The sequence below is a fragment of the Centrocercus urophasianus genome, unplaced genomic scaffold, assembly GCF_019232065.1.
Source record: "Centrocercus urophasianus isolate 14NV4802_14NV808 unplaced genomic scaffold, USGS_Curo_1.0 seq_17, whole genome shotgun sequence".
Classification (NCBI taxonomy): Eukaryota; Metazoa; Chordata; class Aves; order Galliformes; family Phasianidae; genus Centrocercus; species Centrocercus urophasianus.
Genome location: NW_024884722.1, coordinates 14,802,837 through 14,815,235, shown reverse-complemented (window position 1 = coordinate 14,815,235; position 12,399 = coordinate 14,802,837). Strand labels below are relative to the sequence as shown.

Sequence of the window (12,399 nt, the reverse complement as noted above, 5' to 3'; positions counted from 1 at the left end):
GCCACGGTCTGTAGATCACACAAGTGTATGGTGGCACCCATTAACTGCTTTCCGCCTAACAATGGCTCTTTCTCATCTCTGCCCATCTTCCCTGTCCCAGTTAAATGAGCTGTTTCCCAGACAAATAAAGGCTGAAGAGGCTGCCTTCAGCAGGGGTAGAAGGTTGGGGATTTGGATGGGAGCCTCGGGGCACTGCTGGGCCACCCATGGGTGACCAGGGGACAGGAAAGAGAAGCAGGAAAATGCTACAGGAAATAGAGAAGCAGGGAGCATGAGACAGTGTGAAACCCACATTCACCCTCTGCCCAGGGGTCTGTGGGAGCAGGGGGAAACCACTGGCAGCACAGCGCAGAGCCAGCCCTGGGGACAAGAGGACAGCAAAAGAGGCCCAGAAGCCAATATAAGGTGGGCCCTCACACCATCCCAAATCTGCATCAGGAGCCACAAAGTCTGCAAGTGCCATGTTTCTGCTGTCCTCACTTGCTATTTCCTCAGTTTACCTGTGTAAAGGCACTGAGCAGGCAAGAGGGCAGCCTGACCCCACTCCTGCACCTTCCTTGCTCTGGCTGCAAGGGCAACACATCTGAGCTGGAAGATTCTTCTGAAATCTTGGTGTCTTCTCCAGTCTTTGGGGAAAACAAGTCTCCCTCTCAGCCAGAGGGCTCGCGGGGATCATAGCATGAACCCCACAACAATGGCACTATTCCTTCACCTCAGGGTAGAGCTGTAGGACATATGGTAGCAGTCTGACTTGTTGAGGATAGTGAGGCAAACTGCCCAGCTCTGTGGAAATGAGATGCAATTAAATATCCTGCCCAGAGCCATGGTACAAATCCTTTCCTTCCTTTCCTATGCTCGCTACTGCTCCAATGCAGAGCCCAGCTACACTGTGGGATCTTTTGGAGTGAAAGATAGCATCACACTAACAGTGTGGCCTCACACAACACTGCAAGGAAAATTCTGTTTTAACAGGAATAGCTCATATACTGGAACTAGAAAATAGATGTACTGATGTATTGTTGCAACCTACAGAGGGCAGAGAGCTTCAAGAAAATATATTTTGAAACATCTCAAGCGTAGACCTCCTCAGACGTAATTCTCTGCTGAAAGGATGAAGCTAAGAACATTACCGGCAGGCACCAAATCAGCCTTGCTCAGCTATCTCCTCTCCTGGTGCAGCTGCCAGTTATCTCACCGCTACATATACACTGATGCTGCTGTGCACTGAGATGAGACCAGCTTGCTCATAGACTTAGCTCTGCTGGCAGGCTGTGGTAACACAGAAGCTAGCTGGAACAGGGCATGCTCAAGATAACCCTTGCGGGAGAGTTTGCAGCATGGTTTCACCATTTCTCTTCAAAGTGCACTCTCTTCTATATGTCCCTTCCCTATGACTTTTGCTTTCATAATGAATTTTGATGAGAGAAAAACAGGTGCAGCCCATGCCATTTATTTATTTAGAAGCAAATGCAACTTTCTAGGGGAACCAGGTAGATGCTTTAGAGTTATTGTAGGTCAGCTGCTTCCAGAATGAGTACATACACATTTATGCAGTCAATTAAAGGAAAGACTTGCCTTGAATGCACAACTGCATTTTCTCTTTTAGATATTCCAGACACTTTTGGTCTTATGCTGAAGTTAACATTATTTCCTTATATAATTCATACAGTAGACACAGGCAGAGAAAAAAAAAGTTAATTTCTTAACTGTAGCTTTCCTCTTTTTATGTTTGCAATTTCAATTAACTGTTCTAAATAACTGACAACATGGAATATAAAACATTCCTGCAACAATGTAGGTCTAACAGCAATTACGTTGATTTACTCTGGACCATGTTAAGTTCAGGGAGTAAGATAAAGAGACAAGAGTTTAAAACTTCTTTCACACTGATGTAATAAATTCAGTACATTGCTTTAAAGTTAGGGCAAAATAGCTGGTAACTGAGAGTCAAAAAAACCCCTTGTTTTGTTTTCCACTGTGATGGAAAACAATAGATTATGGGAAAGTTCTTCAGAAGGTGATCAGAGGAAAAGTTCACCAGCATCTATCATGGGCTGTGTCTCTGTGGCCTGCTGGGATAGGAGGGAGGGACATAAAGGTGTCAGCAGTTGAGCTGATACGGTAAATCACACTCGTGCTAGTAAAGTGCAATGGCAGTCTAGTGTAAATGCCTTTAGACTTCTATTTCTTTTTCCGAGGTTGTGCCCAGGACACGTCCCCGCTTTGTGACCTTATCCGTGGGGCAGTGGGTTGTGCAGTAGTTTCTCCTCTTTAGTTTACAAGGACTAATCCATTTGCAGGTTAATAAAAGGTGAAAAGAACAATCACCATGGAGCCACCAAAATAAACACATAATATCTCTGGCTGAGTAAGGATTCTCATTTTTCCTCACCCAGCATGCTCTGCCCATGTTCTCTCTCTACTTCTGAATGCTCTGATAGTAAGTGCATACAAAAAACTATTTAAAAAAAAAAAAATTGCCACTGTGAAAAACAGGAGAACGATCATTCCATAAAATGTGGATAGTTCCACTTTGTGGGCATGTAACTTGCTTCTGTGAAATGTACTTCTTTCTGTCCAGTCCTGTGGTTAGAATTTGTAATTATTTCTTGAGATGCTGGCTAATAATTAGTGTCCTTCAGTGATCAGCACTCTCCCACTTCCAGCTACAGGAAAGATTCCCTCAGAAATGACACAAACCAGAGCTGTTTCATTTCATAAATGAGCAAAAAGGTCACAACTTGATGCTACAATCTGTTGATAAGACTAATGAACTTTTTAACTGTGAGATTTATAATGCATGCAGCAGCTTGCTACAGCGCTGTACATGGCATCAGTACCATTAATAATATACATTTACTGTAACAACAACCAAGAATGCAAGAAGTCAGGACAAGAAGGATGACACCAGAGTAGAAATCACCTGTGCACTTGCAGCCCGGGCAATGGAGCGGGGCTGTACACTGGGGTCACTTGCATCCCTGTGTGCAGAGTGCCTTTCCCTTTGTTTCCATCCTGTCTCTTTCCATTCCTCTGGAAGTTCAGACTAATTCACAAAGAGGAGGCTATTGCCAGGGTCTGAGGCTGGTTTCCAATTACTCTGCAATCCCCAGACTTCCAAGGGAAGCATATGAGAGAAGTGTGGTAGTTTACAAACAGGTGGACGAAGCAGACTTGTAAGCAATAGGAAACAAAACAATTCCATTCAGTAGGCTGGCTCTGACATAGTAGCAGGGCATGCTCATCCCCTCCTTCCTCTCTCTTGAGATACGAGATACAGACGGGTTAATACAGGGAGGCCTTGCTACGAGATAAAGGCTATTAGAGCAAAGCAAAGCATGCCACAGCCTTTTGCTTCTTTCAGTCAATTAAGTCAGTCAGCCAAGATCTACCATCATCTCTCTGCGAATTCAAATCTGATCCTGAAAAGATGCTTTTCCTGTTAAAATGTAAAAGATGCTTTTACATTTTACTGTAAAAGCAGCCTATTTCTGAGATTCCAGACACATTAACCTAATGTTGACCTTATACATCAAATTAAAAAGCAGAAAATAAAGCCACGTTTCTGCTTCTCCCTCAAAATAATGTTTCCTGGAGAAAGCTATTTTATTTAAAGCAGCATTAACGAAGAGCTTTTTTTTTTGGTGTAAGTGTCACATCTCCACACATCTTCCTGAACTGTCTCAGCTCTTCACTGTGGGCAGAACCCAACCATTGCAAACAGGGCCTGCCCTGCCTCCCGCCCCGATGTGTGCAAAGTGACTGCCTTTTGGTTACTTTTATCTCTTCAGAGATCCCGTGAGGGGCCCTCAGCTCTGGAATTTATTCCCCGCTTTGCTCAAAAACAACCTCTCATAATCTTTGACCTTCTGCGTAAGCTGTGAGGCCCAAATCCAAGGACTTGTTTTGGGAAAGGCATACAAAAGGTTGGCATTTGTGGGTGTGGTAGGGAAAGCATGTTGTCAACAGCTGATTTAGCCCTTGGTTTATAATTTCCTCACATTGCGGCAGTTCTGCAGTATGGCAGTGTAAACTTAACCAGTAGAGACTTGAGCTTTCTTAAATGGTCATAAATTGAAAAACAAAAATGCATTGAAACCAACCGGTGTGTGAATGATTGTGCGTTTGTGAACAAAGTGACCTTGCAAACAAGTACATCATAAGTCACTTTTGCTAAATGGATCCTTCCAGCCTTGCAAATCATGCAAGTTGTGCATGTATTCTCGGAGTACCATCAACATACGCAAGCTAAACGGAATTGTTGGGACTGCTGATAAAGGAGTGAATAGCACTCTAATTAGCTGAAAATACGTAAAATACAGCCTTGGCAATGACGCAACTGAAAGGCTGGCAGCAAAAATCTATTAAAACAGCACTACTATGCCATACTACTAAAGTTCTCATCTATCACCTTTAAATATTTTAATTTGAGATTCATTAAAAGCTGTCTCTGCTGCTCTTACTCTTTGGATATAAACAGATTTGTTAATATTTTATTTCGAACCCACCCACGAAGTTACATTCATTTACATAACTTATTGAAAGCTGCATTATTCATTGAACTTCTCATATAACATTTTTCATAAGACATTATTAAACAAGTGAAGCAAGCTGGTCTAGTAATGAGCCTTCTCTAAACTTGCTGCCAGTTATGTTTCCTTTCTCCTAATCTATCACTCTAATGGTTGCAACTAATAAACTTTTCGAATCTTTGCTGCTAATCTGTATATGTTTTGCATTGCATGCTGGATGTATAACTTGACAGAGAATTTACAATACAAACCACCTGGCAAACAAAACTATCTGCATTGACAACGGCTATCCAAACCTAGCCACTCTTTTTTGTTATAATGGAGAAGACAACTACATGTGACTTAGTACATTTAAGCCATAAATAACATAACCCATTTGGGACTGGAGTGTATCCTACAAAGTAGTATGTCCCAAACACAGGATTTGTGACTACCCTTTATATTGCAGAAGCGTTACCAGAAATCAATAGGAGCATTACCAAGAATGAATAGATTGAACTTTAACTTATGCGAATGTACAGCAGAGACACAGTATTGCATAGAAGAGACTGTTCCAACAAAGATCTGTGTAACAATTACAAGGCAAAAACTTTAGGAATGGGTGGCTTGCTTAATTTGGGACCAATCCAAAAGTAGCTGGATTTTCAAGAATCCTCAGCAGTGCAGCTCTTTGAGATACACAGCATTATTTGAGTGTTTGTAATTCACAAAAAAAGGAACATTAAAGTGCAGACTTAGGGGTCCATTTTCATGCACATTAATTTTTAACTGTACTGGGCCATACTCTTTCATCAGCACCCACATTGAAAACTAATGCCAACATGCAGAATTAACACAGCACAGCAGCATTCTGTTTTCTAAGCTAATTAGATACAGATCTATAAAACCAGTTTAATAAACTTCCCATGCCCTTTAGGTGGGCAAGTGCTTCTTGAAAGCCAAGGTTGGAATATTTTACATATTAGGAAGCATTTTTCTTGGTACCCTTCTAAAACTCATTCTAAATCACTAACCAGATGAAAACATGAAAACACACAAACAATTAAATGGGGTAGAAAGAAAGGCAACTGTCTGTCAGTCTCATTTTGCAAGATCCAAGAAAAGACTCCTGTAGAAAAGACAAAACAAACAAAAAATAAAAAACATTAGAAAAGTGCAAAACCTTGATGTCCCTTCAATGGGTGCTTTAATGAACCAGAAGAGAAAGAAATCCTTTCTTGTCTTGTCTGCTGAAAGTAATATGACTGTTTTTAAATTCTACTAGGACAAAATGAAATAAATTTGATTAAACAATTAAAAAAATCAAGCAACACTGTTTTATTTCCACTGAAACTATAGTGTTTGTTTGCAATTTTTTTCCTTGCTCATATAACCATTTTCAAGTCAGCATTACCTGTCCTAGCCTGATCTGGAAATACTAATGCCTTTCAACCAGGAACTGATTTACCCAGTAGCATTCCTCAATGTCAGTTCACACCAAAGTCATTCTTTGATGTCATTTTATCCGAGGATAGCTATAACTACATGCTGTTAACAAGAACCACGCATCAAGCACTGCATGGAGACTTCAGAAACTCTTAAGTGCTTGGCTGCTGCAACCTTAGCCCATGGCTGCCCAGCACTGCTGGGTGGGTAGAGCCATGTAACCATGGTAGAGCTCACCTGGGGCTGGGCTGCACACCCACCCTGCCACATACAGCTGCTCGGAGAGATTAGCAGGGCTGTAAAACCTGCTCAAGAAGTAGGGCAAATATTTTAGCAATTAGCCCACACTGAGCCCTGCATTACTGCAGCTACACTGCTACCAGTTTTGGGAGTTGCTTGTTGAAAGCTAGCTCCTGGATGCCTAAATTACACAGCAGTGACAGACCATTGAACTCTAAGGATGAATTATATGGGGGCAGTGCCTAACATGGGTTATGCTGTCATGATTTACAACAGCTGAGGATGTGCCCCCAGATGTTCAGACAAAATCAAATTAATTCTATGATCCTTTTTTTCTCCAAACATAGAATCCTTGCGACTCTGAATGAAAAATATAAAAGGAAACAGGGAAATGTATGGAAGATAACAGTCTTATACCATTACATAGGTATGTATTCTCCAGAGACCACTAGATTCTCATTCTTTATAAAAACAAAGTGTAAGCTAAAAGAATGAAAGACCATTCAAGACATTCCCACATATGAAGAACTTTAGTTGAGAATAATAAAGCATTTCTAAAATATTAGCTCCTATCAGGATCTGCAGGATGTTGTCACATTAACAAGGACAATGTTAAAGAATACCAAAGCAAGAGATTTACTGTTCTCTAGACTTCTGGATCATCTCCAAATTGGGATCAGGGTTTGCAACTTTCTACTACTACATTGGTGATAAATGGGTCTTAAGCTGAGATCATTGATCAAATGCCTGAAGAGCATTAATTGTACAGGACACTGGCACAGTGAAAATTATTTAACATTCTAACCTAAATACTGCCAAGAAGACCTAGGCACAATCTAAAATGAATGTCTCTTTCATTTTAAGACTACAGCAGCTATGCTCATCTTTAAATGGAAGTCATACATAAGGTCTTGTATGAGAAGTTTGTGTTTGAAGCTAGCATTTTAAAAACATATCAAATATATCATAGAAACATCTCCTAAAATAAACCCCAACCTCATAGGGGCAATCAAAAAGCTGCAGTGATTTTGATCAGCTTAACACCATCCATAATTTTGACCTTGGGAGACCATAATGAAAAAGTGAGCTACAGAAGCAAAAGAAAAAAAAATTACATGTTTCTAGAAGTGATCATGACACCAAATTACATGAGTTTACTTTGTAGATGTTTATAGAGCTACCCAATGTTGTTTGACTTTTGAAGGAAGACTAATCGATGTAGTAATGGGGCAGTGGGAGGGAGGGGGGGGCAGGAAGGCAGAAAAAACCTTATGGTTAAGTCAAAACAGGGGTCATGCCCAGGGCATTTTATCTGCCCTGCTTACACAGCCCTAGGGAATTGCATCTCAACAGTTGATTCCCTGTTAATCAATTCACATTAGTGCCTGCCTTTTAGTTTTCACTTTGCTGAATTCCAGGAAAGAAGTTCTTAAACCAAATGTACACTCCATCTCTGACCTACGCAGAACTGTTGCATTTTAACAAGAAATCATAGCAGATTTTATTTGCTCTAACAGCTGATAAGAGACACCTTTGTAAGTAAAGGCTCATGGACTGCAGACTCAACATAGAACAAGAGCCAGTGCTCTGTTTATACAGGTCAGCAGTAACACAGGAGGAGAGAACCTTCATGGAGTTTTTTTCTCCCTACCTGTTTTCTCCAGTTCCAGATAAACACTCGTGTTACATGCTGTTCTTCTGCTTCCCTTTACTTCCTTATTTACTATGTCTCAACATTATGATAAAGAGACGCATAGCAGTTACTGTCATATCACAGTGCTGAAACAGTTTACTGTGCACAAGTGAGAAGCACATGTGGGGCAAGAGGGTAGGGGAGAGGTGTGAGCATAAAAACAGCAAACAGCATATCCACAAAAGCAAGCCTGATTGATATTCAAACCCTTTAGACTCATTTATCTGGCTAAGCTACCCTCTAGTACGTAGGCAGATCTTCATACAGAGGATCTTCAAAAATAAACTTTATTATCAAACTTAAAATTCACACATTAGACATGAGGTCTAGACACAAATAATACTGAAAACCTCAAACCATAATGATTTAGATAATTTGGATGATAGCTACTTGCCGTTGTTCCAAATGCCTTTGAGAATATTTCTGAATGCATACACCATGGTGAAATGTCTTGTCAAACATGTATCTGGCCAGCTTGCAGTAAGATTTTTAAATAGGGAAAAACTTATTTCTATAGAAATAAAATTATCTAATTATGAATCAGCGACCCATAATTGTAGTGCTTGGGGAAAAAAATCATAGCCTTTTGAAATACTTAGACATAAATAACTACTGTACATTTACAAGTTTAAATATTTAAAGGCCTTCGTTACAATAAAAAGTTACTATGTACATATGAGATGTTATACTGAAATCCAGCCGGAGGGAAGCGTTGAGCACTCAGATTTGGCCGCTGAAACCTATGAATTTGGCAGGCAGATTGTCCACAGGGTACACTATGGGGCCCGTTTTCATTGTAGGAGGTCCATTTAGCAGCTGCCAGTCACAGCTTCGCGCCAGCTCCACCGTAAATATTTTTAGAAGGACTTTCGCAAACTCTTTGCCTACGCAGCTCCTCAAGCCCCCACCAAAAGGAATGAAACTGAACCTAGAGGAGTCCTCTGGAGACGGAGACATGAAGCGGTCTGGGTTGAACTCATCCTTGTCAGTAAAGAGATCGGCCACATCGTGGGTATCACAGATACTGTAAATAACGTTCCAGCCTTTGGGGATCTGGTATCCCTACCAAAAGAAGAGAGAGGAGACATGAAGCACACTGTTTTGTTAAGGAAGCTGAAGATTCAGCATGTGACATGCAGGTGCACCTTCTGATTCCCCCCACTCACTAAGGCAGGTACCTACAGAAGCACATTCATACTTGGCAGTGCTACGAGGAGCTGAGCCCCAGCCCTACTTACATTCAGCTCAAGTGTCTTGAGTGCTATTCGGAATCCTCCAGGAACGGGAGGGCTCAGCCTGAGGGTCTCCTTGATAACACAGCCTGTGTACTTCAGCTGCTCCAAGACCTCCATGTCCAATTGCTTCTCTTGGTTGGGACCAGACAGTAACCCCTAGGTAGGAAGATGCTGCCATGACATTTATAGAACAGGCTCCATGCACTGCAAGACAGCTGTCCCTCAGCAAATGGTATTTCCCTACCCTCCTATAAGTAGGGAACCTCCTATGTCAAGGGGAACCCATCCTGGGACACCTCTCTGAGCCACCTTCCTACTGCCTGCTCATGGGAAGTGGCTGTGGAAGACACTCACCTTTACTTGCAGCTCCTTCCTCACTTTCTGCAGAACATCATGGTGGAGCCCCAGGAAGGCGATCAGCGATGTGGCAGCACTGGCAGTGGTTTCATGGCCCCCAAACAGCAGCTCTGTGGCAGACTCCTTCAGCTCCTTACTCACAGGACAGGAGAGAGAAAATATGCCTTGAGGGTGGTATCCCCATTGGGCCCACTCCACCACCAATGCGGCTTGGTGATCTTAGGCTGGAGCGGGCACCCTGGAGCCAGAGTGGGAGGTGGTCCCCACAAGCACAACCCTACACCCCTCATCCAGCAGCCTGGCTGCATCCTTTGTCCCCAGGACTCTCATGCACTACACAGGCTGCTTTATGACCTGGCAAAGGGACAGCAACTCCTGCTCTCCGTTTTCAGTCCCGAAGATAAACACGCTGCTGACTGAGGGAGAGAAGCAGGGTGGGAAGAGATGGATCTGGAAGGGGGGAACCTCACCTGCATATTGAGCTGCTCTCCGTTACCCTGTGTGTGCTCCATCAGCAGCTGCAGCGCGTCCTTGTAACCACTCTCAGGCTCCTTGCGGGCCATCTTGGCACGGATGTTCTCCTCAATCTTGGCATGGATGATGTTGCGTGCCCTCAAGCCCTGTGCAAGCAGGGGGAGAGGGAGCTGGGACTTGTGCCACCCCAGCAACTTACGCCATGCTGCCAACTTACACCACACCGCCATCCCTCCCTGCTGCTCTGGGAGCACCCCTAGCTGGCCTGGAGCCTCACCCGGTAGAGCCCACTGAAAGGCACATCGATGGGGAGGGAGAATAGGTTGCGGATCATCTCCTCGAAGGCCTCCACCAGCTGCTGCTCGCTGTCAGGGCCGGCCTGGCGGGGCTGGAAGCCCAGCAGGATGCGCATGGCGATGCGGAACATGAGGCGCTTCACCTCAGGGTACACCAGCAGGCAGGGCCCAGCACCCAGCCACTGTGCCAGGCAGGCACTCACCTCCTCTTGGATGACGGGCACATAGTGCTGCAGGGCGTCCCGGGAGAAGGCCCGCATGATCACCTGCCCAGGGGACAAGGAGGAGAAGGAGGAGTAGAGGAAGGGGATACAGGCTCAGCCACCACATGCAGGACAGCTGCCCCGTTCCCAGCCCGCCTTTGAGGCTGTACCTTTTTGCGGTGTTTGTGCTGCCCATTGTGGAGGTTGGAGAGGCAGCCCGAGCCCAGGATGGTGCGCACCGAGGCGGGCCACTGCACGGAGACCAGGCGGTGCTCACCCAGCAGGATGTGCCGCACATTCTCGGCGCCCATCACCCGCACCGTGGGCCGCCCGAAGAGATGAGTCTTGTAGATGAAGCCGTATTTCCTGCGCTTCATCTGCAGGAATTTCCGCCGCTGGACGGGGAAGGGAAGTAAGTAAATTGAAAAAAAATAAATAATTTTTAAATAAATAAATGGGGGTCAGGGGAGAGAGAAGACAAAAAAAAAAAAAAAAAGAGAAGAATGAGCTCATCCACACCTGAGCTCAGAAGCCCGGCGCAGCCCTGCTCAGCCTCGTCCCTTGCGGGGAGAGGGGAAACTGCCCGCCTTACCTGCAGCACCATCTGCAACGTCTCCCCAAAGAAGGGGAGCCCCATGGTACCCGGGGGCAACGGCAGCGGGCAGCTGGGGTCGCGGCCGCTGGCGCAGTACAGGTCCCAGAGCCGAACGGCGGCCAGGAAGAGCAGCAGGGGCAGCAGGAAGGTGCACAGGGCGCTGGCGACCAGGGCGGAGAAGCCCATGGTGGGGCAGCGGGACAGCGAGCCGAGCCGAGCCGAGCCGAGCCGAGCCGAGCCGAGCCGAGCCTAGCCTAGCCTAGCCTAGCCTGGTCCGGTCCGGCCCGGCCCCCCGGGAGCTCCGAGTGTGCAGCCCGGGCTCTCCGCGGGCCGTCTTTTATACCCTTCCCAGGTTGCTGCCCACCCTACCTTACCATCCGATAAATTAGTTCACCCAAAGTTCATCTTTAATTGCGGATTGCGGCCTGGCTCCTCCCCCCGAAATCTTTAACCGTTTGCTTTGCGCGGCACATCTCGCCCGCTGCAGACGGCCGCCGGGCAGACGGACGGGGTGCTGCAGGACCAACCGCCCCTTCGGATTTACCGCCGCACTCCTTGGGGACCGGCAGCACCGAGGCGGAGACGTGCCCCGTCGCGGCGGCACGGAGCCTGCCGCCGGGAGGTACCCACCCTCGGGGCGCTCCCAGCCGCCATGGGTCTCCGTCGCCGGCCCTCTCATCGCCCATCGGGACCCCTTGGTAGCCGGGCTGAGGGCTCCCCGGGCAGAGCCGCGTCGGCGGAGGTGGCTCCGCCGTCCCCCGGCTCACCTCGGAGGGCCCGGCTCGTGTTTCTGCCCGGTCTCGGAAGAAGGAGCGGCGGGCAGCGCTCCGTCTCGGCCTCCCGATGCAGGTTCAACCGCGGGTCACCGACGGAAAGGGAGGTGAGCGCGGAAAGGGAACACCCTGCCCGCTGCGCTCGGCTCCGATCTCCGCTGCCCGCCCTCGCCCGGGGCTCGCCGGGGCTACCGCGGCCGGGGAGAGGCGTTCGGCACGGCCGTACCCGCCGGGCGGGCTGTACTCCCCTCCGGCGCAGCCCCGGGGTTCGACGTGCGGAAGTAGCGCGGCCCCGGGGCTGCAGGAGCTGACCCCGATGGGCTCCGCTGGGGCCCGTGCAGAATAAACTCCGAAGGACGCCGCCGCCGGGCATTGCGGGGATGCGGAGGGAAGGATAAGGCTGCGGACCGCTCCGCAGCTACCAATAAACTATCGTGATCGCTTCCCTTTTATCCCTCCATTTTCCTATCCTTTTTACTTTTGCTTTCTTACTCCTACCACGACCTCAATAAATGCTGGAAGTTGCGTGTGTGTGTGTTTGTGTCTACAGGGGTGGTGGCGCTGGCGAGGCGTCAT

General features: G+C 46.5%; 1 protein-coding gene across 4 annotated transcripts; it reads right to left on the bottom strand.

Moving 5' to 3' along the window:
• Nucleotides 1–7,574: 7,574 nt before the first annotated feature.
• On the bottom strand, nt 7,575–11,940 carry LOC122160068 (cytochrome P450 26A1). 4 transcript variants are annotated; one of them, XM_042818271.1, is made up of 8 exons: nt 11,048–11,268; nt 10,626–10,850; nt 10,456–10,518; nt 10,234–10,344; nt 9,953–10,102; nt 9,480–9,614; nt 9,129–9,281; nt 7,577–8,952 (listed from the first exon to the last, which is right to left on the bottom strand). In XM_042818271.1, the coding sequence occupies exons 1-8, from the start codon at nt 11,234–11,236 to the stop codon at nt 8,611–8,613; spliced, it is 1,368 nt and encodes a 455-aa protein (XP_042674205.1). In that variant the 5' UTR covers nt 11,237–11,268; the 3' UTR covers nt 7,577–8,610. The 4 variants fall into 4 exon arrangements, with proteins under 4 accessions (XP_042674204.1, XP_042674205.1, XP_042674207.1 ...); XM_042818270.1 differs by having other exon boundaries at nt 7,575–8,952; nt 10,234–10,518; nt 11,048–11,269; XM_042818273.1 differs by lacking the exon at nt 11,048–11,268 and adding an exon at nt 11,818–11,940 and having other exon boundaries at nt 7,580–8,952; nt 10,234–10,518.
• Between the last annotated feature and the right edge of the window lie 459 nt (nt 11,941–12,399).

Excerpts from the sequence above, each read along its gene's own strand:
- LOC122160068 (XM_042818270.1), bottom strand. The coding sequence starts at position 11,236 with ATGGGCTTCTCCGCCCTGGTCGCCAGCGCCCTGTGCACCTTCCTGCTG. Across the intron at positions 9,615-9,952 it reads GAGAGCAGCTCAATATGCAG|GAGCTGAAGGAGTCTGCCAC; the intron begins GTGAGGTTCCCC and ends CCTGTGAGTAAG. Across the intron at positions 9,282-9,479 it reads GGAAGGAGCTGCAAGTAAAG|GGGTTACTGTCTGGTCCCAA; the intron begins GTGAGTGTCTTC and ends CTTCCTACCTAG.